Source organism: Calidris pugnax, unplaced genomic scaffold (assembly GCF_001431845.1).
Source record: "Calidris pugnax isolate Ruff unplaced genomic scaffold, ASM143184v1 scaffold8, whole genome shotgun sequence".
Lineage (NCBI taxonomy): Eukaryota > Metazoa > Chordata > Aves > Charadriiformes > Scolopacidae > Calidris > Calidris pugnax.
Genome location: NW_015090830.1, coordinates 26,374,066 through 26,396,525, shown reverse-complemented (window position 1 = coordinate 26,396,525; position 22,460 = coordinate 26,374,066). Strand labels below are relative to the sequence as shown.

The 22,460-nt window shown below is 39.7% G+C and overlaps 1 protein-coding gene across 1 annotated transcript in view; it reads left to right on the top strand.

The window, feature by feature from the left end:
• The first annotated feature begins 398 nt into the window (after positions 1-398).
• Positions 399-22,460, top strand: part of TGFBR1 (transforming growth factor, beta receptor 1) — a 36,583-nt gene continuing 14,521 nt past the window's right edge. Inside the window, exons 1-4 of the mRNA XM_014940887.1 lie at positions 399-520; positions 7,336-7,587; positions 8,013-8,255; positions 15,179-15,409. Coding sequence (XP_014796373.1) covers positions 7,446-7,587; positions 8,013-8,255; positions 15,179-15,409 — 616 coding nt within the window. The 5' untranslated portion in view covers positions 399-520; positions 7,336-7,445. The remainder of the gene's footprint in view (positions 521-7,335; positions 7,588-8,012; positions 8,256-15,178; positions 15,410-22,460) is intronic.

Here is a 22,460-nt window from a genome sequence, read left to right as displayed (position 1 = left end):
CGGGGGGCTGCGGGTCTCCGTCGGTTCCTTTCAACAACATGGCGGAGGGGCCGGCTGGGGCGGAGTCGCCTTTCCCCCCCTCTCTTAATCCCCCTCCCTCCTCTTCCCCGGTGTCCGAGCCTGGCGGAGCACGGGGACTGCTCGTCCCTTTGTTGGCCGGGAGGGGCCGCGGCCTGGGGCAGAGGCGGTGTGTGTGGTGGGGGGGGATGGCGGTGAGGGGTTGGAGGCGGCAGCCGCGGCGGCTCCTCATGACACCCCGTCCCCCCGCCGGTGCCCGCGTTGTCCCCCTCCCTACCCCCCCGGAGTAGCCCCCGGGGTAACTTTCCCGCCCCGTCAGCCCGCCGAGGCAACTTGGCTCCGGGTGGCGGAGCTCCCTCTCTCCCCTCAGGCAGAGCCGCCCTCCCAAAGAGGGTGCCTGACTCCCCCCCCATCCCCGGCCTGGGGTGCTCCGGACCAAGCGGTGCCCGACGCGGGGAGGAGAGGGGAGATATAACGTGTTGAACGTTCCGCCCTAGTGAAGGTAAAAAGAATCCCTCAGCTCCCACGGCAGGATGCTGTCGCTCTGCCGTGTTGTGGGGGTGCTGCGGGTGTCTGTCTGCCCCCACGGCTGGTGTCTGTCGGTGGGTGATCTCCCCCAGTACGGACGGGCGGACAGACAGACCACCTGCACGCTCTGCGAGGACCCAACCAAAGGGGAATAAAATCTTCTGTGAATATTGTAGGATGAAAGGGTTGTGTTCCTCCAGCCTTCTGTGCCTGTGGACCCTCTCTTGAAGAGAGATGTGGGGTCAGAGCTGTGCTGTGGCAGGGCTAGTGCACCAAGCTCAGCAATGCAAGGAATAGGTGTTTTTCCATTAAAAAATAAAGCCTGTTTTGTTCTTCGGTTGGGCCATGTGTCCTAATGGGGGTGTACAAGTGTTACAGGCACCCTACTCTGTTTAGGTTTCAGCTTTACCTATGGTAAGGTAGATGATGGTGATGACAGATACACAAAATCCGCATTTTTATAGTTGCTCTACTTCCTAAATTCTTCTGTAGGTGGATTGGATGTCGCTGTGCGTTTTAAAGAGGAAGTGGAGAAGCACCACGACTTTCTCCTGCAGTTGCAGCTTTAAGACATCTCTGGATCTGAATTTATTTTTTTTTTACGATGCTATTTGTAATTTAATCTAAGATGATAGTTGTGTTGTAAAGAAAATGCTACTTAAAGAGAACATAACTTGCTTTACTAAAATGTTGTGCTAATTGCCCGTATTCTTGTCGAGGAAGATGGAGAATCTTTGATGTGGAAACAGTGAAGTAAAGTTAAGTTACCCGTGATGGTCCTTGTGTTCTTGGAAAGATGTGGCAGGCTTCAGTAATTTAAAGCTTTCTTACATAATGCATCCAGTTTAGACGTTGAAGGAAATTTTCCCTCGATTTGAGCTTTGAACTTTTCCCTTTTAGTGCCTCTGATCAATCAACAGTTTTTACCTAATCTCAGTTGTGACATTAAGGTCTGAAAGCCTTGTGTGAAAGCAGGCAATAGGCTGCCATACAAAAACTTAAGGATGGAAGTGGTGCTGTGCTACCTTTTGTTTAAAAACAAACAAATAAACAAGCAAAAAACAACAATAAAATCCTCCCTGTCTAAGGGAATAGAGGAGGACCCAGGGTTCTTGATCCATAACTCAGACAGGTCCTGGTACTGGTAAAGGGGTTAATTTGTCTGAACATGGTGGTCTAAGTTGATAAAGAAGTGTAAGGTATGTTTTGGTTACTGTTACTTAGTATTCTTGTGGTGGGTTGACAAAAGTTAAGCGTTTTCTGATTGCTTCTGATGCTGCTGCTCTGCAATACACTAGTGTTACTGCACGAATGAATTAGCTTGTGATATGGTTTATATGGAGATGAGGCGTGTAATGAATCACAGCAGCTAGCTGAACAGTACAGCAGTCCTCATTTGTAAGACAGTGTCTGAAGTTTAGGGTGGTTTGGTTTTTGGTTTGTTTTTTTTTTTAATGCGTGAGTCATAGTCTTTGGTCTCTCCAAAATTCTGAGGAGTCATCTGCTGGAAACTCTGGCATTCACTCAGTTGCTCCTAATTGCAAATAAAGATGGGAATCTCATTTGTATGCTGAAATGAATTTAAAAGTACAAATGAAGGAGGTCTTCATTCTTTCTGTTTTCATAAGGTTAGTAAAATTATAAACTAGGCTATTAATTCTAACTTTGTTTTGTTTTACTAGAACATACTGTTTTAAGAAAGGTACCAGAAACAAATTTTTAATGTTACCTTGCTGTAAGAGGCACGAACATATTGTGAGTAGTTTTATGAATGAGACACAAAAAACCCTTTTTTTTTTTTTAATGCGTGAGTCATAGTCTTTGGTCTCTCCAAAATTCTGAGGAGTCATCTGCTGGAAACTCTGGCATTCACTCAGTTGCTCCTAATTGCAAATAAAGATGGGAATCTCATTTGTATGCTGAAATGAATTTAAAAGTACAAATGAAGGAGGTCTTCATTCTTTCTGTTTTCATAAGGTTAGTAAAATTATAAACTAGGCTATTAATTCTAACTTTGTTTTGTTTTACTAGAACATACTGTTTTAAGAAAGGTACCAGAAACAAATTTTTAATGTTACCTTGCTGTAAGAGGCACGAACATATTGTGAGTAGCTTTATGAATGAGATGCAAAAAAAAAAAACCCTGATAGTGCCATTTGGCACCTGCACTACGAAGAATATAATACCAGGCTTTTGAAGCTGGGATTTTTCACAAGGTTTTATCATTACCTGCAAGTTGAGGATGAGGCCTTAATAAAGCAGTCTGTCTGTTTTCTTGACCGCGTCCTGTTGGTTGCCATCAACTTAAGTGGAAGTTTAAGTAAACAAAGGCAGATGAAATGTATGTGAAAGTTGTCCTGAAAACTTGATATCTAGTCCTGTTACTTTGTGACACTTAACCATTGCCTTTGAGGAGGAGGAGTTAGTGAGGATCGTGAAGTATTATGGTTAAAAAGACGTACCCATGTCCCAGGTAATGTAAGACCTAAACATTTTTGTATCTTGAGCTAGAAGAGATCAGAGATGAGTCAGGAGTATTGAGTTGTGAGGGGATTGTCAGAGTAAGAGAGTAGGAAGCTGACAGCACCTTTTTGTATTATGCTTTTTTGCTGCCAGAAAACTTTATTTATTGGATGGGGGGAGAAACTACCAGTAACCACTATAGCTCTCTTGCTCGTCTCTCCAAAATCTCTTACTGTCTCTTGTACGACATAGCTTCGCTCCTGTATCCCTTAGAACTCTCTCTGGTGGAACCAAGAGTCCTGATTGTTTTTCGGGTGAAATTCTTGTTTCAAAATGTCATTTGTGTTTCTCGTGGGAGAAGAGTTGTAATGTCCCAAGAGAAGGATCTGGAGTTTCTTAGCATAGTGCTGCTGGTGGGGGCCTGAGACTACTTGTCTCTTTTACATTTGTAAAACAGTGACATATGATTAAATAAATAAAAGTGTTACTAATACCAAATTGTTAATTGTTCATAATGAGATGTGGGCTTGGGGTTTTTTTAGAGGACCTCGCAGTGCGGTTTTAACTGCTGTAATGTGTTGTTAGCATCCATTGAAAGACAGTATTTCAACATAAAAATTCTTTGGCTGAAGGTGGTATTCTGTTCAGTAGTTCTGCAGGATGCCAGTATAGTGATTCATAGAGTTTCATGCAACTCTAAAAATGAAGGCTTTCTGCAATTTTCATACTTCAGAAAGACAACAGCTACAAAAACAACTGTTTCAATAGGTGCCTAATGGCACAGGCTTCTAAAAGTGAAGTGGATAGGGTGTACTTAATTCTCTGTTTGTGTTTCACATACAGTATTAATAGCTGAACTTTTGGGTTTCAGCTTATTTTAAGTCTTACCAAGCTGTGTAGTTTCTGTGTCTCATTTCTGTTGCCAGCTTGCTTTACCCTCGCTGCGGACTTTCCAGACTGCAACGTCCACGGAGGAGAGATTTTTTGCAAAGGGAATAAAAAAAACCTGTCAAACTGAGAGTCTGAGAAATTACCCAAGTAATTGTGCTCAACGCAACGATTAAACCCCGTTGTGCTCTGAGAAGCATGCTGTTGGTAACTTCTACGGTAGCTGTGTCATAACACACACACACACACTTTTATAACCACACTGTCTGACTGATTTCTGTTAGGGCAGTCGGTCACACAAAGCAGGAATGGTTATGTGGAATGGTCAGTGAGGAAATGCAGCAGAGAAGGCACTGAATTACTGTGTTGACCCATTTTCTGTTCCTGGCCTTGTCACACTGGTTGTCCATCTAAGCTTCCCAAGCCTTCTATCACTTAAACAGATGTGACCTTTCATTAGTTGGTAATGGAGCTTCGTGCCAGTGGTTCCATCCAAACAGTGTTGTAATACTTAAAAGAAAAAAAAAAAAAGTTTTGTGCTGTGGAAAACATGGACAAAGATGTGAGTGAAAAGTTTTTTTTCCCCTCCACTTTGAATTTAGTAGTTTTGAAGGAGCATTTTGTGTTAGTAGTTTTAAAGAGTGTTTTCCAAATGTATTGAAATATATTATACCAGAAAGTTATTGCTGGTTCTGGAAGATTAGGTTACATCTGAGTTACCATTTTCTCATCACATACTATTGTCAACCCATTCTTGAAATGTATGTATTCATTTAAGTGACCTTGGAGACTTGAGTTTTAAAATCAATATAATGCTTCTCTGAGAAGAACATGGACTACTTGGAGACAAAGAAAAGATTTGTGTCTCCAAAAGGACAACAGTATGATATTTTTTTTCCTTTGAGAACAGTTATATGTGAAAACACTTCTTTATTGGGGGTTGGACTAGATGATCTCCAGAGGTCCCTTCCAACCCCCTGTGATTCAGTGAGTCTGTGATTTATAGGAGTGGAGTGATTTAACTACTGTTGGTCATGGACATTGACATCCCATTGATGTTAAATTTTACCTATGGTGTGTTCATGTAGTCATAGTCTTTTTTCTTCTACACATAGATAACCAGAGTGAGACATGGGTACAGGATCTTCCAATTCCATTTCCTCTCCTTGTTGCTGGAGATGCTGAATTAGTTTTCCTCATAGTAGTAAAATCTGGAAATTCTACTTTTACCCACTTGAGTTGGAAGACCTGAAGTATTGTCAGTGGCCAGAGCAGGAAGCATTTTTTTGTGGCTGTTTGGGTATTTTTTAGGAGTGTGTCCACTAGAGAGCAGCAAAGCCCTGTCTTCCTAGAAGCTTTGCCAATTGAGCAGATTAGGCATTGTTTTCTGCTTTTAAGGGATGGGGTGAGTAATTCCAGAAGGAAGTAGCGTTCTATTTGTGCCCAGGAAGCCATTCAGTTGGATGTGACAGTGTCCAGTGTCTTGGCAGGAGACTAGAAGATAGTGGCATCAAACTGGAACAAAAATATAAAGTGTCTCAAATTGCCCTCCTGGGGAATTCTGTAGCAAAGGAGAGGTGAGAACAAAATGAATAAGATAAGACACCAAATTCTTTCTCTCTTAATAGTGGTATCAGCGTGTCTCTACAATTTCACAAGATCAGATGTAAGGTTTTCAACCCAAACCTCTTTTTTTCACTTCAAGTAACTTGGCCTCTGTGCAGTGACTCAATGTAAATATATCTTACTGAATATCTGTGTCTTACTGTAGGCATTCAGATGAGCCAAGAATATTATTTAAATAGGAAAAAAAAAAGTCACAGATGAAGTAAGAGAGATAAAGGTCTGCTTGTTAAGAAAGTTGGAAGAAATATCAATGGGTGAATGTTTTAGGAGACTTTAAATGGGTTAAATAATAATTTGTTCAAGTGTAAATTACCATAGGCACACGAACAGGAAAATAACTGTTAAATGTTCTCATAGTTAAACTATGAATAATAAGACTTCCCTTACTTCTCTGATTGGGAGGGGATGTGGGAAATCTAAGAACTTTGTTAAATGTTTTTTGTAACAGTAGGGGATGACTGGCAATAATTGGTTTTGATTCAAAACCTTGGGGGAAGGAGGTGCTTTCATCGGAATCAAGACTTTGAGATGGAATGTATATTTGAGATCAGATCGTCATTTAATAAAATCTGTGATATCCAGGGATAGAGAGGGGTGTACAATCTGAGGCAATTCAGGTGGTCATCTTAAACTCTTGACTTTAAGTGAAACACCAGATTTTGGAGCATCTTTTGCTTTGCCGTCTATTAATCCTCACTCCTTTGATGTAAGATTTTATATATACCATTGAAAGAGGCTTGGTTATGGCTCGGAGCATTTTTGTGGTTTGGGCATGAATGTTTAAGATTTTAAATTTGTCTAAATTTCTGTGTTTTAATTGTTCTGCATGCACGTACACAAGTTCTGTGCTAGCTTTTGCTCTCCACAGATGAAGAAGTGGAGTCAGAGAGTACTGATATTTTTATTGTTGCGCTGTTTTCTGCCTGGCTTTGGTCCCGTAAATGCCGGAAGGAACGGAGAAAGAAATTGGAAGTAGTAGTCTTCCTTCTCCAAGAACTTCTGCGATTTAAAGAATGAAACCTGATTGTCTTAGACATGATGAGTCAATCATTCCTGCTTTTCTCCTCCATGCCCCCTCCTTCACTAGTGCAATTGATAGCTTTAGTGTGAACCAGGAGCTTGAGTAACGTAAGGCAGTGTTTTCTTGCAGCTTCATAAATAAGGAGCCTAAACCATACTCTGTTTGTGTGAAAGGGTATGTTCTCAGGTTATTTTGGGGTTTGTTTTTTAATGGGGATGAAGCCTTTATACGCCCTTTCCTCACTGCAAAATTGAAGCTTAATCAAGTAATGTATAAAGTATTAATCTTGGGCAGCATTAATCAAGTAATGTATAAAGTATTAATCTTGGGTAGCCAGCAGCGTCCTATTTGTCACTTACTAAAGCTACACCCATGGTTACTGGGGGGCAAGGGAGGCATTATTTGTGTTGGGTTTAAAAATAGCAGAATTGCATATTACAGAGGATACAGCGTTACTAAAAAGTCTAGATCTTTCCTAGGAGGAACTGTAGTGGAACTTCTTTGCCTGGAGGAACACCTGGGATTGCAGCCTTTCTCTTTTAAGACATAATAAGGAAAGATGATTTCAGCTTCAAATTTGACTGACTTGTCTGCTCATCTCATTATTTTGTCCCACTAAAAAGCCTTGTAGTTTTGTTCTCCTGTGTTACAGTTCTATGTTTACGTAACTGAAAAGATTGTAGGTCTCGTAGCGTATTGAACTTTTTATTTCTTTAGTCATTCAAGTTGTTTTTCAACTCAGAATACGTAACAATGCTAACATAAGTGTTTGTTTTTTTTCCCCAATGCAGCATTACAGTGTTACTGCCATCTGTGTACAAAAGACAACTTCACCTGTGTGACGGATGGGCTGTGTTTTACCTCGGTAACACGAACTGCTGACAAAGTCATACGCAACAGTATGTGTATAGCAGAAATTGATCTGATTCCCCGCGACAGGCCCTTTGTTTGTGCCCCCTCTACCAGAGATGGAGTCACTACCGTGCCTCACTGCTGTGACAGAGACCACTGCAATAAAATTGAACTTCCAATTCCAACACCAGGTAAGGGGGGTTGGCGTATTTGTTTTTATTTTTAATTATTTTTTTTAAAAAACTGAAACTTTTGTAAGAGCGGAAGTTTCCGTTTTGTGATTGTAAGTGAATTTGAAGGCCCAAAGTACACCTTGGGTTCTGCAAATAAAAATTCAAGAGATTTGTATTGAGAAACTTTATCACCCTGTCTGGGTGTCAGGGCCAGATTTGAAGATTTAAATGCAAGTTAAATGGAAACTTTCAATTTGTAAGCACATAGTTGCTTTTGTCCTTTGTAATACTTACTTTGGTCCTTGAAAAAGTTACTGTGCAAAATACCCAAAAGTTTTAACAAACACCTTGAAATAATTTGAAGATCGCTGTGAAATACAATAAATCCAGTTGTGTAAAAAGAAAGAAATAATCTTACCCTCCTCTTTTATTTTTACTGTCAGGCCCTGCTCCAGGAAAACTGGCTTCTAATCTGGGACCTGTGGAACTGGCTGCTGTCATTGCTGGACCCGTCTGCTTTGTCTGCATTTCACTGATGCTGATTCTGTATCTTTGTCATAATCGTACTGTAATTCATCATCGTGTGCCAAGTGAAGAAGATCCCTCCCTGGATCGTCCCTTTATATCAGAAGGAACTACTTTAAAGGATTTAATTTATGATATGACAACTTCAGGCTCTGGGTCAGGTAATGTCACGCTTCTAGTAGTAATTACTCTGTGTGTAAAAGCCTTGTTAAGGCATTGATTTTTTATTTATTTATTTTTTTAATATTGTCAAATCTACTTAAACTTACGATTAACTGGAGAAATGACTCGAAAAGCTACTTCCATGTAGATTCTGTCAATACCAGTGAAGATTAAATATATGGAAATAAGTGAAATGAAATAGTCACATAGAGTTGCTGCTACTGAGAGTACAGTCTGGTAAGCAGGGAATAGCACAGTCAGCTATTGTAAATATTTTGTTTCCTCTAATAAGGCTCAGTCATTTACCTTTTTGTTCTGCACAGCATATCTCAATTGCTATCTTCTGTGCCTTTGAGATACTGTGTGAAGTTTTTTTTTCTTTAGCTTTGAACTGAAAATTAATTTATTTCTGTAGCTATTGGTATACAAAGAATATTCTGAATTCTGAGTTAACATGTTAGCCAGTTCTTTCCTCACAGAAGACATTTTTCAGAGTGCCTTTGAGATACTGTGTGAAGTTTTTTTCTTTAGCTTTGAACTGAAAATGAATTTATATCTGTAGCTATTGGTATACGAAGAATATTCTGAATTCTGAGTTTACATTTTAGCCAGTTCTTTCCTCACAGAAGACGTTTTTCAGTTGTAAATGGTCATTTCTATATGTATAGAATAGATGCAGTATGCAGACTACATCAAAGAATTTCTATCCTTTGATTTCTTGAATTTTTTAGTTTAATTCTGGCTTTAGCAAGTGTTGCTTTTGGATGATGAGGTGATAGTCTGTTCACTGCATGTCGTCTCTGCTATGCTAATCCTGAAATACTTGCTTAGAGAATTGTGGTAGTTTGTGCCACAGAAATACAGTTTAATAAGCATTCATAGGGGATGATGTATCAGATAAATCATTGTATAAATTAATTAATCTCTGGTCCATGTTAAAGAACGAGATGTCAGATTGTGTACTGCAACCTCTTATTGACCTCCTACTGTACAAAAAGTTTAAATAATTTAATACTGAAAATTACTTCTACTACTTGCAAATGTCTGTGCTGAAATGTCCATGCCCTTTCAGGGTATTTTCTGCAAAGAAATACTGGTGTTTGATCTTCAACTGCTGAACTCTTTCAATCCCCAAAATTGGGGAATGATTTCCCCAATTTATTTTATATTTTATAATATAAATTTATATTATATTTTATAATGTCTTCAAATTATAATAACAAAACCCAAGCACCTAGGATGTATTCCTTTCCCAAGTACAGTAACTGGTAAAACTGTTTAGAGTCGATTGCTCTATCAGCTAAAATCAATGTACCAAGCTGAACGTGATTAGAATATAGATTAAAATAAGTCACCGTTGGTCGTATCTTCATTGAAGAATGTGAGGTTGCACTGAGTGTGTAGGCAGTTATGTTTCAACTGAGAAACCATTTGCTTGTCCAAATAAGACTTGATCATGATAGGCTTTCAGTTGCTTTCTGGTTAAAACTGGAGCTTTAATAGTTTGTATTTATCTCCATTTTCTCGTTTACTAACAGCGATAACTAAATCAAACAATGAAAGTGATCGATAGAACTTCCAATATATTGAGCTAGAACTTGTTAAATGCTGGACTTACTACTCCAGTTACATTCTTTCTAGGAATAGTGTCATGAAGTAGGAGACTTAGAGAACATGAAGGAGTCAGAGATTTACATTTCTTGGAATCCAGGAAGCTATGATACGTAATTGTTTCACTATTAGGAGCGTAAAACTCTTTTAAAAAGGCTGGGAAGAAATTTCAATATTATTTTTTTTTTAAATTAAACCTTAAAAGAGTAGGTGTATGTTTTATATGGATACGTTGTCATCTGCAATGTGCTAGCTGCTATTACTTTAGTAAACCCAGAAAAGAAAGCCTTTAAAGTTTTCCCTTGAAACCGCATTTAGTCATACTTGCTTTAAAGTACTGTCTGATTGATAGTTCCCTTCTCACTTCTGTAGATAATTACAGCAATTCTGCCACTTTCTGCATGGTTGCTTTCTCACACTTCTTTAGATCAGAAGTCAAGCCTGTGATGATGTTAATTCAGATTTAGCAAATGGAAAGACCAGCTGACAGCTATGGGGAATACTCCTTCATTTTCCTTCTGGCCTTTTCCTTGTGATGCTTCTGAGCCTCTCTTCGTGTTTGAAAACTTTGGGAGTACTCCTTCAAAATAAGCTCTTGAAAAGCAGGGAACCCCAGTCAGAAGAAATTTAGGATTCTTCCTCCAGAGCAAGTGGTTAGAAACTACTGATTGTTCCCTTGCTTATTTGCAAATTACACTTTAAATAAAAGCAGGGAATTACTTAGTTTTCAGATATTCAGGACTCTCAAGCTGGTCCAGACTCCCAGAGCACCTGACCTAATACAGTATATGAGCATTGGCTACTGATGGCTGCATCAGAGGAAGAAAACCAAAAAAATGTGGTTGAATTTGACTTACCCCTAAGGAAAGTTCTTCATTAACTTGCCTTTATGCTTCAAAGGCAAAGTCATGTTCCCTGTAAAACAAGAAGACTGAAAGCTTCCTTAAGAATGATCTTTTAACTTCAGATGCAGAGAGTTCCTTGTTGTTCAGCTGTTTGTTAGACACTTCTTGGCCTTATTTAGTGTTCTATATTTCCCTTTTGTTATGACAGTGGTACAGGAGGTGCTTCAAGGACTTATTTTCTGTACTGTTGGCAGCATATTTATTTGCAATGACTTGTGTCACTTTGTCCCAAAATTAGTCAATCAATGACTATATAAATTCACAATGCCCTTGCATGTGAACTGACAATCTTCTTATGTCCTCAAATATGCCTGCAGCAATTGAGTCTCATTGAAATGTGTATTTGTAATCCAGGCTTTGGTACCACATGCTTAAAATTGAGAGGACTGTACATTGATGGAATAAAACTAGGGGTGGAGAACTGGGTCACTGAAGGGAGAAAAGTCAGAGCTGCTAGTTTCAAATACTGCTTAACCTTGTCAGAAACAGAAGTGCGTGAAAGGGATGCTGTTGGGGCGAGAGGTTGCAAGAAACACAGTGGAAATGTGCAGAACAGGAAAAAATAATCCAAACCCAAGAGGTGCAGCTAAGGAAGTGTTTGGTCTGGTGACCAAAAGTAAATGTTCTGCCCTTAAATTGATACCGAGGGACCAAAAGAGCTCATAGTCAAATACAAAACTGGTAGAATCCTTTTTATTATGGTATTCTCTGAAGGAAAGCCTAAAAACAGAAATGATCAGAACTCTGAAAATGAGCTTCCTACTCAGATCGAAAGGGATGTAGGATTCATATTCTGCAATGATGAATTCAGTAAGCTGTAATTAATTATTCAGTCTTGACTCCTGTTAGCATTGCCCAATTGTTCCATGACGAACAAGACCTGAAACAATGAGAGGCTTGATGAAAGGAATTGATGGAACATCTGAAATGGAGCCTTCTGCTGAAGCTGCAGCTTCTAAGAGAAGCTTTTCAAAGTATCTTGGAGCTCAGAAAAAATTTCAGATCACAGAATAGTAAGGGTTGGAAGGGACCTCTGGAGATCATCTTGTCCAACCCCCCTGCCAAAGCAGGTCCACCCAGAGCAGGTTGCACAGGAACGTGTCCAGGTGGGGTTTGAATATCTCCAGAGAAGGAGACTCCACCACCTCCCTGGGCAGGCTGTTCCAGGGCTCTGCCACCTTCAAAGTGAAGAAGTTCCTCCTCCTCATGTTTAGATGGAACTTCTTATGTTCAAGTGTGTGCCCGTTACCTCTTGTCCTGTCACTGGGCGCCATTGAAAAAAGACTGTCCCCATCCTCCTGACACCCACCCTTTAAGTATTTATAGGTGTTGATCAGATCCCCCCTCAGTCTTCTCTTCTCCAGGCTAAACAGACCCAAGTCCCTCAGCTTTTCCTCATAAGAGAGATGTTCCAGACCCCTCATCATCTTTGTGGTCCTCTGCTGTACCCTCTCCAGCAGTTCCCTGTCGTTCTTGAACTGGGGAGCCCAGAACTGGACACGGTGCTCCAGATCATGATGCAAAGTTCTTAACATCAACCCACGTATTGTATAGACAGATCGGGATGCCCAGGCATTACTCTCCTACTCACAAATGGCAAAGTAACTTACTTGCAAGGAAATGGGAAGAATTGCCTGAAACAGGGGAGAAGCTTTGGTTATTATTGGTAGGTGACTTCAAGCAGCAAGTTTGAGTGTTTAGAAATCCGAAGGGTCACAAAAATCAGTGTAAAGTTGAGTCAGTTGAAGTCAGTGTAAAACTCCTTAAACTTATCTGCGATTCATAGAAGCTTGAAGAGAATGAGTTTTTTCATAGTTTGCGGGGTTGGTTTATTTTATTACTCTTCAGAGGAAGTCTTCTGGGCAGAGACTTATGAACAAGAACAAAGTTCTAGCAGCTGCTTTTTGTTGGCTGCCTTTAGTGCTATAGAACTTAATTCCTGAATTATCCAGATCAGGTACAAACTTACACATTTGGCAGTCATTGGGCCAAACTAATCAGAGTACAGTTAAGGTGTGGAAAAGAATAAGAACTCTTTTGTTACTCTCAGAGGACTTGAGGACATTTCATTATGATGTGTGGAGATGATGAAGGCTCCAGGGACAAATTGGATGACCGTGGTTGAATACAAGATGCCAGATGTTTTGAGCTGCTGTTGAATTTAACAAGGACTTGAATTTTTTTTCATCCTCCTTATTAGCAAACCGACTGTCATCTTTCTTCATGTGCAGTTAAAAGCAGCTGTGCTCCAAGAGCTTTAGGTACAGTGTGTGCCCAAGGTGTACGTCAAAGGCTGGTGGTGTAGCCATCTCCAGTGAGCTGCTTTTCAGCCAAGTCTGACTTAACAGAAAAGCAGTTGCTCAAGTTCCTGGTGATACAGGGTTGAGTTTCCTTTACAGCCAAACAGAGGAGACTGCTCGGTTGCACCAGGAAGTCTGTAAGGAATTCTTATGGATGTAAGATAAACATGGATTCCCATCTCCTGCGTTTGTTCAGCAGCGGTAGTAAGAGAAAGCATAGTCACAAAAACCAGAAGCAAGTTGGATCTTGTAAATATTGTAAAATAAGTATAGGAGCAGGGTGTACAGATAACAGTCAGCAGGGTTTTTACTGTACTGTGACGTTTTAACATGTTGATTGGAGGTTTGTTATGTGAAATTGAAATCCTTCATGTCTGGAAGGTTTACAGTTTAGTAAATGTTTAGGGGATTTGCTAAACAAGATATCCTTGGGCATCATCTTTTTTAAACAGGAAGTGATGCCTATAAATGGTACAGCAAGTTGAGACCGGCACATCTGAAACTAAAATGTAAAAATGGTTTTCTGAAACAGCTGTAGGAAAAAGAAAATACAAGGCATATCGCCTGCCTCAAGTACACAAAACTAGCCTGTATGTAGCATTTGTCAGTGGGTTTTGCAGTAGTGCAGAAGTGCTGAGGTGGGGGGAGCTTTCTCTGGCCAACAAAGTTCAAATTTTACATTTTGAGGGTTGAGTTTGGTCATGTGGTTCTTGTAGTCTGGCTTTTTCTGCATTTCAAAAGTCTGTCTGTAAAGAATGCAAGTTAGGCTTCAGAGATGAGCCTTTACAGCGTGGGCACACGGCACAATTGACCTGAGGACAGATATTACAGCAAAAAAGGGAACTTTCTCTGTTGGAGTTCTTGCAGCACCTGACAGTGATTGAATTGCTGGTATGGTATCTTTTTTTTTCTCCTTCCTTTTTTCATGTAGGTATATTGTCAGCACAGATCATGCAGAAAATTCCTGTAGGTCTGGAACTCTTGAGGAACTCCTGAACACTGCAGTGTTTTAATTTGCATTCCTTACACTGCAGCACAAACACAGCAAATGCTCCAAACCAGATCAGATGTCCTAGTGCTGTTATTAGCAAAGAATTTCCAGAGATGGACAGGAACTAGTTATTTGAGCTATAAGTTGGAATTTATTTTCTATACTGTGAGAAAATATTGATGTTCTTCTGTCAGGTATTGGAACAGTGATTATAAACTAGTTATTTGAGCTATAAGTTGGAATTTCTTTTCTATACTGTGAGAAAATATCGATGTTCTTCTGTCAGTGATTATGGTGTCAGTGATTATGGTGTAATAGATCGCTCTGTAAAGTGTTTGATTTAATCCTGTAGCAAAAGAGCTCATTGTGAGCAGATAACCTGGCTGGTGTGTTCATCCTGCAGCATGGTGTCACTGCAGAATTGTGTGACAATCCTTGGAGTTACAACAGGAAAGATTTAAAATAATCAAAACCCCACCCTGGTTGGGCGATGTCAGCCCGTCTTGTTGTATAAACTTAGTGGAGCACGTTAGGAGGTGCTGTAAGTTGAAATTATGTAGATGATCCGAAGCTATAAAAATCAGTCATTGTTACTGATCAGTGTGGTTTAACTTTAATTTGGAAATGGACTGATTCTAGTAATAAATCAAGTAAATGAATCAGTAGAAAAAGTGTTCTTGAACTGCTTTGCCGGGAGAGTTATGGTGAAATCCTTTTCCAAAAAAAAAAAAAAAAAACCAACCCCAAAAAAACCCTGAACTCTGTCTTGGTCCTTATTGCCTTGTGGTTTGTTTCTTTTTTTCATTAAAATAAGAAATAAGACTTTATGGATCAACAGCTGTCAAAAACTCTAAACTGTTAGAAAGTGGTACCCTCTTTTTTAACATCTGTAGAGGCGGTTTGTAATAATGTCTTTGAATAGTTGTATTGCTGGCCTTTTAGGTTGAAGGCAGCATCTTGCCTACATGCTCTTAGCAATTCACTGTTAATACCTTCAGAGTATTTATGTGCATTCTAAGAGAAACATCTTAATGAAATACAGTTCTTACATTTCATAGTTATAAGTGCTTATTTTGTTAATGTTGTTTAAGGTTAATGTTAAATCTTCTTTTTAGGTTTGCCTTTACTTGTGCAAAGGACAATTGCAAGAACTATAGTGCTTCAAGAAAGCATTGGGAAGGGTCGCTTTGGAGAAGTCTGGCGAGGGAAGTGGAGAGGAGAAGAAGTTGCTGTGAAGATCTTTTCTTCAAGAGAGGAACGCTCGTGGTTCCGCGAAGCAGAAATCTATCAGACAGTTATGCTGAGACATGAAAACATTCTTGGATTTATAGCTGCAGACAACAAAGGTTAGTGATACTATGAATTCATTTTGCTGATTTTATACTGTCAGAATAGGTGGTAAGTGGAGGGGGAAAAAAAAGCTGTGAGGATCCAATTAAGAGTAGCAAAAAAATTTTGCTATTAGAGCATTTTAGGCCTTGGCAGGCTTTTCATAGGTTCAATGAAAGAAAAAAAGTACACTTTCCTTTTTCTGGAAAACATGCTTTGTTTAAATCTTTAAAAACTGCCTTTTTAAAGAGGTGTCATTTCTACAAGCAAGTTAAAACAGTGGTTACGTTTGGTATCAAAAAGGAGATGTCTTATCCTGTCAGCCCACACATCTGCTGAATACCTATACTTCCCCAATAGCCTAATAAGATAGAGGTGTGGGGCCGAAAGAGATCACGTGTAATCCTGTTGTCTTAATATAAAGCAGGAGGTAGAGGGTTAATTTTGAAGGCTGAGAGATGAGAAGTTACTCATTTAGAACTCCAGGGTGAAAAGAGATTGGAAAAAGGGAATTAATTTGTTCCATGAGAAGTTACTCATTTAGAACTCCAGGGTGAAAAGAGATTGGAAAAAGGCAATTAATGAATTGTTCTTAGTATTAAAAACACTGTACCTGTTTCCTGAAGCTCTCAGGAAGCCTTTAAGTGTCCATGAAGAGGAACAGGTTAACCAGTTTTTCAATTTGATTTGTTGCATTTTCAGTCAGATGAAACTTTCTTGGGTTTTCCTGCAGTCCATTTTAAGACACAAACATTTGGTAAAACCAACAGAAGCTTTGAAATTATTACATGAAGGGGAGTTAAAATATTATGCTGTTTCGTTCAGTTATTTTAATCTGAAATTACATGTTTCACGCAAATGGCCTTTGACCTTTTTTCAAAGAAAGCATTAACAGAAAATTCTGTCGCCTTGGGGAGGAGTCGAGAATCCACACACATCCTGTATCCTTAAGGGACTTTGGGTTTTGTGGGAAATACCCAAATGGTTTTAGTGTAGTTGAAGTCTATATGTAAATAGAATTCTTTTAAATTATCCGTAGATTAATTTTGAGTTTCTCTATCTACATAAATCTGTAGAATTGGAGCAGAACCCATGAGGTTTTGCAGAACGCTTCTCTCTTCTGGGAAGGGGTCAGCTGGAGCTGACTTCTTCCTAACAAATGTTCATGCAGCTTGTTAACATCCAAGAGCCTGCATATCTGCATTGTACCAGGGAACTTCTTCCTGCAGCTTATTATGCTTATTGTTAGAAACCACCTTGCTTTCATGCCTAAAGTTGTATATTAATAGCACCTGTGAGAGCTTGAGTTTGTTCTGATGGACCTAATACAGTATCTGGAGCCTGGGTTTAAAATGAATAGAGCAGTTGTGTTAAAGACATAAATGAAAATCCAACCCTGCAGAAGCCTTAGGTACTATGTCTCACTTAAAAGCAAAAAGAGATATTGCAATACCTTAGCTATACTTTTTAACAAAATCTATTTGTGGTTAAACATACCAGTCTCCATTTTGCCCCAAACCCATAGATAGTTTGTCCCAAAAATGCACTTGACTGCTGTGCAGAGGAGGTATGAGCAAGGTTTCCTAAATGAGTGGGTTCCTAAAATAACTTCTTGATTGCTGGCTTAGGTTCCAGATGCAATAGGATGAAATTCCATTTGACTTGGTCATCTTTAGGTTCCTCGTAATACAATATAACAACAGTAACAAGAAACAATTTTATAACATGTTAATATGCTGTACATACATAGAAAAAAAATCCTTCGTTGGTAGGTGATGCCATCATTCGAGGTCTTAAGGCTTCAGGGCAAGGCTCTTGTTTTCCTGAGAGCTGGTTTATGAAAAATGGATAAAGATGTGTTTTGCAAAACACTGTTATTCTTGACTGTTTCCTGACAGTATTGCTGTCTGAGCAGATGTGGAGAGCTGGATTATTATTTTTAACCCACCGATGCAGAATTCTCAGTATAACTTTCTGCATTCTCTCACCGAGGAAATTTCTACACACAGTTCTCTCTGGTGTAAGCATTCAGAAGGCCTCAATATTGAAGGAGGTTAATACTTCAGCTCTTGTTTAGAATACTCCAGGCCACCTGTACGCCATCAAATGGGAGAACATAGAGGGACCATGAAGGAGGTAGCTCTTCTAGTTTTGCAGGAGTGCCTTCATGGTACTATGAAAGGAGCAAATGTAGACCTTATAGCAGCCTTCCAGTACCTGAAGGGGGCTACAGGAGAGCTGGGGAGGGACTCTTTGTCAGGAATTGTAGTGACAGGACAAGGGGTAACGGTTTTAAACTGAAAGGGGGGAGATTTAGAGTAAATACTATGAAGAAATTCTTTGCTGTGAGGGTGGTGAGGCACTGGAACAGGTTGCCCAGAGAAGCTGTGGCTGCCCCATCCCTGGAGGGGTTCAAGGCCAGGCTGGATGGGGCTTGGAGCAACCTGGTCTGGTGGGAGGTGTCCCTGCCCAGGGCAGGGGGGTTGGAACTCAATGATCTTTAAGGTCCCTTCCAACTCTAACTATTCTATGATTCTATCACAACGTGGCTTTAGAGACCAACAGCTTAAAAACACCTATGAACAGTTTTTCATTGTAGATGCTGGTGCTAACTGATAAAGGCTTATTAGGTGCCAGGTGCAAGATGAAGTATTAGTTCACAACGATAACAGCTGTGGAGGATTTGCATCCACTTCTCCATAGGGCAGGCAGACTGTTGGATGTGTTCAGGACTTACTACAGCCAAGCTGGAATGCACAAAGTCACTTGGCTGTAAGAATCTGGCTGTGTGTCTGAGACCTTGCCAAGATGACTACAGAGACACGAGGAATTGCTTGTGCATTGCCAGTCCGGTGCTCGCTGAAAGCTTCAGTGATCTATGGAGAAGAATTCTCAGGAGTAGGTTCTCGTGTATCCATCATCACTGCTGAAGACTCGTGTCTCCTGACGCGTAGTCCATAGTGTAAATGCAGGCCAGTGTCAGGCTACAGTTCTCTGCGTTAATTCTCACCTCATAATGTAACGGTGTGTTTTCCACAATTGCTGGGGAACATCTGGCTGGCCATTGTAGTTGTAAAACAAGCAGGTGTGCCTTCAGGTAGAGGGGTGCATATATAGATTAGAAAGTAGAGCAGAGATAGATCATTTAAGACACAGAAGCACAGAATGATATGGGGTTAGAAGAGACCTCTGGAGATCATCTAGTCCAACCTCCCTGCCAAACAGGTCCACCCAGAGCAGGTTGCACAGGAACGTGTCCAGGTGGGTTTGAATGTCTCCAGAGAAGGAGACTCCACCACCTCTCTGGGCAGCCTCTTCCAGGGCTCTGCCACCCTCACAGGAAAGAAGTTCCTCCTCATGTTTAGTTGTTTGGCTCAGATGGTGGAGTCATAAAGCTTGTGACTGAGCTACTGCCTTCATTCCTTGTTCTGCTGCTGTTTAGACATTCCATGTGCCTTAACGCCACAGTTTCTGCCTCCTCTACTTCCCTACAGCTGTGTGGCTAGGTTTCCTCCTCCTCTACTTCCCTACAGCTGTGTGGTGTTCAGAAGGCTAGAGGAGCTGGTCAAGTCTATCTGCTTTCCCATCCCAAAATTTACTGGGCTCTGTAGTGTTCTGTGTGGCTAGCATGTTGGTGTAGCTCTCTACTTAGAGGTTGGCACATACTCCTAGCTAAATATGCTAGCATGTTGGTGTAGCTCTCTACTTAGCTAGGAGTATGTGCCAACTTTTAAATACTGCTAGGTCAGGGATATTACTTTCTAGGCCCTGTGTTGCCTTGTTTTGAACCACCTAAACAGATAGTTTGGGTTTTGGGTGGTTGTTTTGGTTTGTTCTTTCTAACCTAGATACTTAATTGTGAAGCTTATCAGGGGCTGCTTATCTGCACTCTTCTACCAGCAGAAGAGCAGCGGCAGCAGCCTCTGTTGAGAGTCCTAAGGTTTCCCTGGATTAGCTGTCTGTAGTTGTTACAAGAGCAGCGGCAGCAGCCTCTGTTGAGAGTACTAGAGGTTTCCCTGATTAGCTGTCTGTAGTTGTGTTAAAGTAAGGTGAAGTCTTGTACTGCACAATCTCAGGTAACTTTATGCACTAGAATGTTTTGACATCTCCATTCCTTTCCCTTAATTGAAAGCTGCACTTCCCTAGGTGAAGGGTCTGTTCAGACTACCTTAGGTAATAAGTAGATCCCCAAGAATGATGTTAGGCAATATCCTGGAGAGAAATGTGCTGAATTCCTTCCTCTTGAGAAAAGTCATACTTGAGCTATTTATTCCTTTTGAAGCTCTGGCTTTAGCCTGAGAAGGAATTTGCCTGGAAGGTCTTGCTAATCTACACAGCTCAAGTGCTTTTCATCAATTTATTCAGATGATTATCTCAATGTGATAGAGTCAAGCTGTTTCACTAACAAAGTATTAGTCCTCTTCCAGCCACAGACAGAAGTGTTTTCCCTGAATATCTCATTTCTAAGAGTCTTTTAGTTATAGATACCATCTGTATCTGATTCTTTCACTGCTTTTTCCTGTGTTTTTGTTATTTGCATGCCAGAAAAGACTAATGTATCCCACTTTACTACATGATGCTGCAGAATGCATGCAATTAGGCAGTTTCTGTAACTTCTTACAAACATTCCACTTAAAACATGTCTGCAGTTCAAAACTCTTTTACCAAGCAGTAATCACAGATTTAAAAAAAATAATAATAAAAAAACCCACCCAAAAGCCTTTACCAAGCAGTAATCACAGATTTAAAAAATAATAATAATAGAAAAACCCACCCAAAAACTTAGTGTTTGGCTTTAAAAAAGGCATGTGCCAAGTCCAAATTTTTGTTGAAAAAAGCATTTTTCTTTTAAGTGAATTCAGTCAATTCAATTTTAATTGAAATTTGATTACATATTTGGTAAAGCGATTGTTATAAATTGCTTTCTTCAAGAGGCAGCTTGTTTAAGGTGGATGTTGCTTGAACTTCACTAATGTTTTTCTCAACTGTAACGGGTCTTTCTAAGAGCCAATCCGAAGGTTTCTTTACTCAGAATTTCAAATTGTGTTAGAACTGCAGAAGAAAAATCTTTACTTCGGAATGATTTTGATGATCTAAAATACTGCTGAGTTTCTTCCAAACAGATTAAATAACTAATTAATCTCCTAAATAGGTTTCCAAGAACATAGAGAAATTTTTGTGATGTTCTTGAACAGTCTGAAATTGCTTGAGGTTCCTGATCGTGGTGCGTGCGTACAAACTAAATGAGGCTCCCTTGCTACAGAAGGCTGTGCTCCTGTGTGTAATTACAGCTGAGTGCAATTACTTTTTCTTACCTGATAATGCAATTCCTGTGATTGAAAGCTCCGTGGCAGATGCTGTTTACTGTGCAGCCAGAAATACTTGGGGTCAGGTTAATTATTAATTAATTACTGTCAACAGTGTAAGAAGACCTAAGTTCATCATAATGTGTTCTGCTTAGGTCACTGAGCGAATGTGTAGCTTGCCAAATATAGCAAGATAAAGAAAATGCAGTAGGTGCCATCTACGAGCTGGGCTTTGTAGTTATTACTGCCTTTCAGCTTGCCTGTAATTAATATTATTCACGTAAGCTTGGATGTAACACTCCAGCTTTTTAAAATGTGTTTGGAGGACCACAAACACAACATACAATAGGAAAGGATCGTTAACTCATTTCAGAATGGATAGTAAGCCCAATCTACATGTTCTCCTTTGGAAGGAGGGTAAAACCAGGCTTATTACTTGCAAGTTTAAATATTAAATAAAACTGTAGTAGAAAGGTCTGTAATCAGCAGCATATTCCCTCCTTAGGTGGGCACCTAAGGAGAGTTAAGAGGGGGAAAAACTTCATGCAAAGACACATAATCTTGATTCAAAGCAATGATAGTTCTTCAGAAACTTAGTGACTTAAAAAAAAAGTTCTGTTTAAACACAATAGCTCTGGTAGACTACTTACAATAGATTATTTATTTCCCTACTTATTGTTTTCCAGTGTAGACACTTACTCTGAGGTATCCCATTCATAAGAAACATGAGAAGAAATCAAATCCAGGATGAAGCAATGACTGTGTCCAGTATTAATCCCCAGGAGAGGGTTATTTCGGGTGACGTAGGGTCATAACTGGTGAAGCAGTAGACTAAAACTGAGTAAATAGAATATTCTGAACTGATTAAATTTATTTTGAACTTCTACAGCTTTTTGGAGCTCCTTGGCTTGTATTTGAAAGCAGCTTTTATATACCTGTGAACACATACCTGTTTCTAATGGTTCTGTAAAATGGGTGCAGTGAAGCTAATGTTGTTGGTTTGACTTTTTCCAGAGAGAGTTATGGTCTCTGAAAAGTCACATTTAATAGTATGCGCGATTTCTTTTTTTATGATATGTGATACTTGACATATCATGCTTGGATATGCAAAGTAGCAAAAGCAGCAGCAGTCCTAACTATAAAATAATTGAAGATTTAAGAAAAAACAAGTCTTTAATTTCCTTTTTTAAAAAACAAAGCAAAAATAACTTCTGTGGGCATAGTATAAGAAGCTTCCCACTGCAGCAGCAGCTTTCTAGCAGTCCTTTACAGGTTAGAACATTTGACTGCTTTATCTTGCCTGTTTAAATAAACAACTTAGTTGAGACTATTCCACGAATGCAGCAATGCAGAATTCTCTTTCCATTATGAGAATTGTTTAAATGGAGATTAGAGTTTTATTTCCCTACTCTGAAGCATTTGGTGATGTTTTAATTACTATTTCAATTATTTTTAATGGCATCACTGGCCTCCCTAGAAACATCTAAGTAGAAGGGATGCTTGAAAGCTTTCCCACCCCCACCCAAGTGCTTATTTAAAGATGAGCACAAGTACTTATATAAAGGTAGTTTCTCTCAATCTGTAGATGAGGCATTTTGTGCCTCCTTCCTGGGCTGCACTTGGGCTTTTCTGGGCCAAGCATGTTTCAGAACATTTATAACAGTAACTAATTTCTGAATCCACTTCTCTCCTTCCTATTCTTTGTATTTAGTTCTTGAGTATTTTGATAATCTGTAGGCCCTGCCACATAATGAGAGATCTC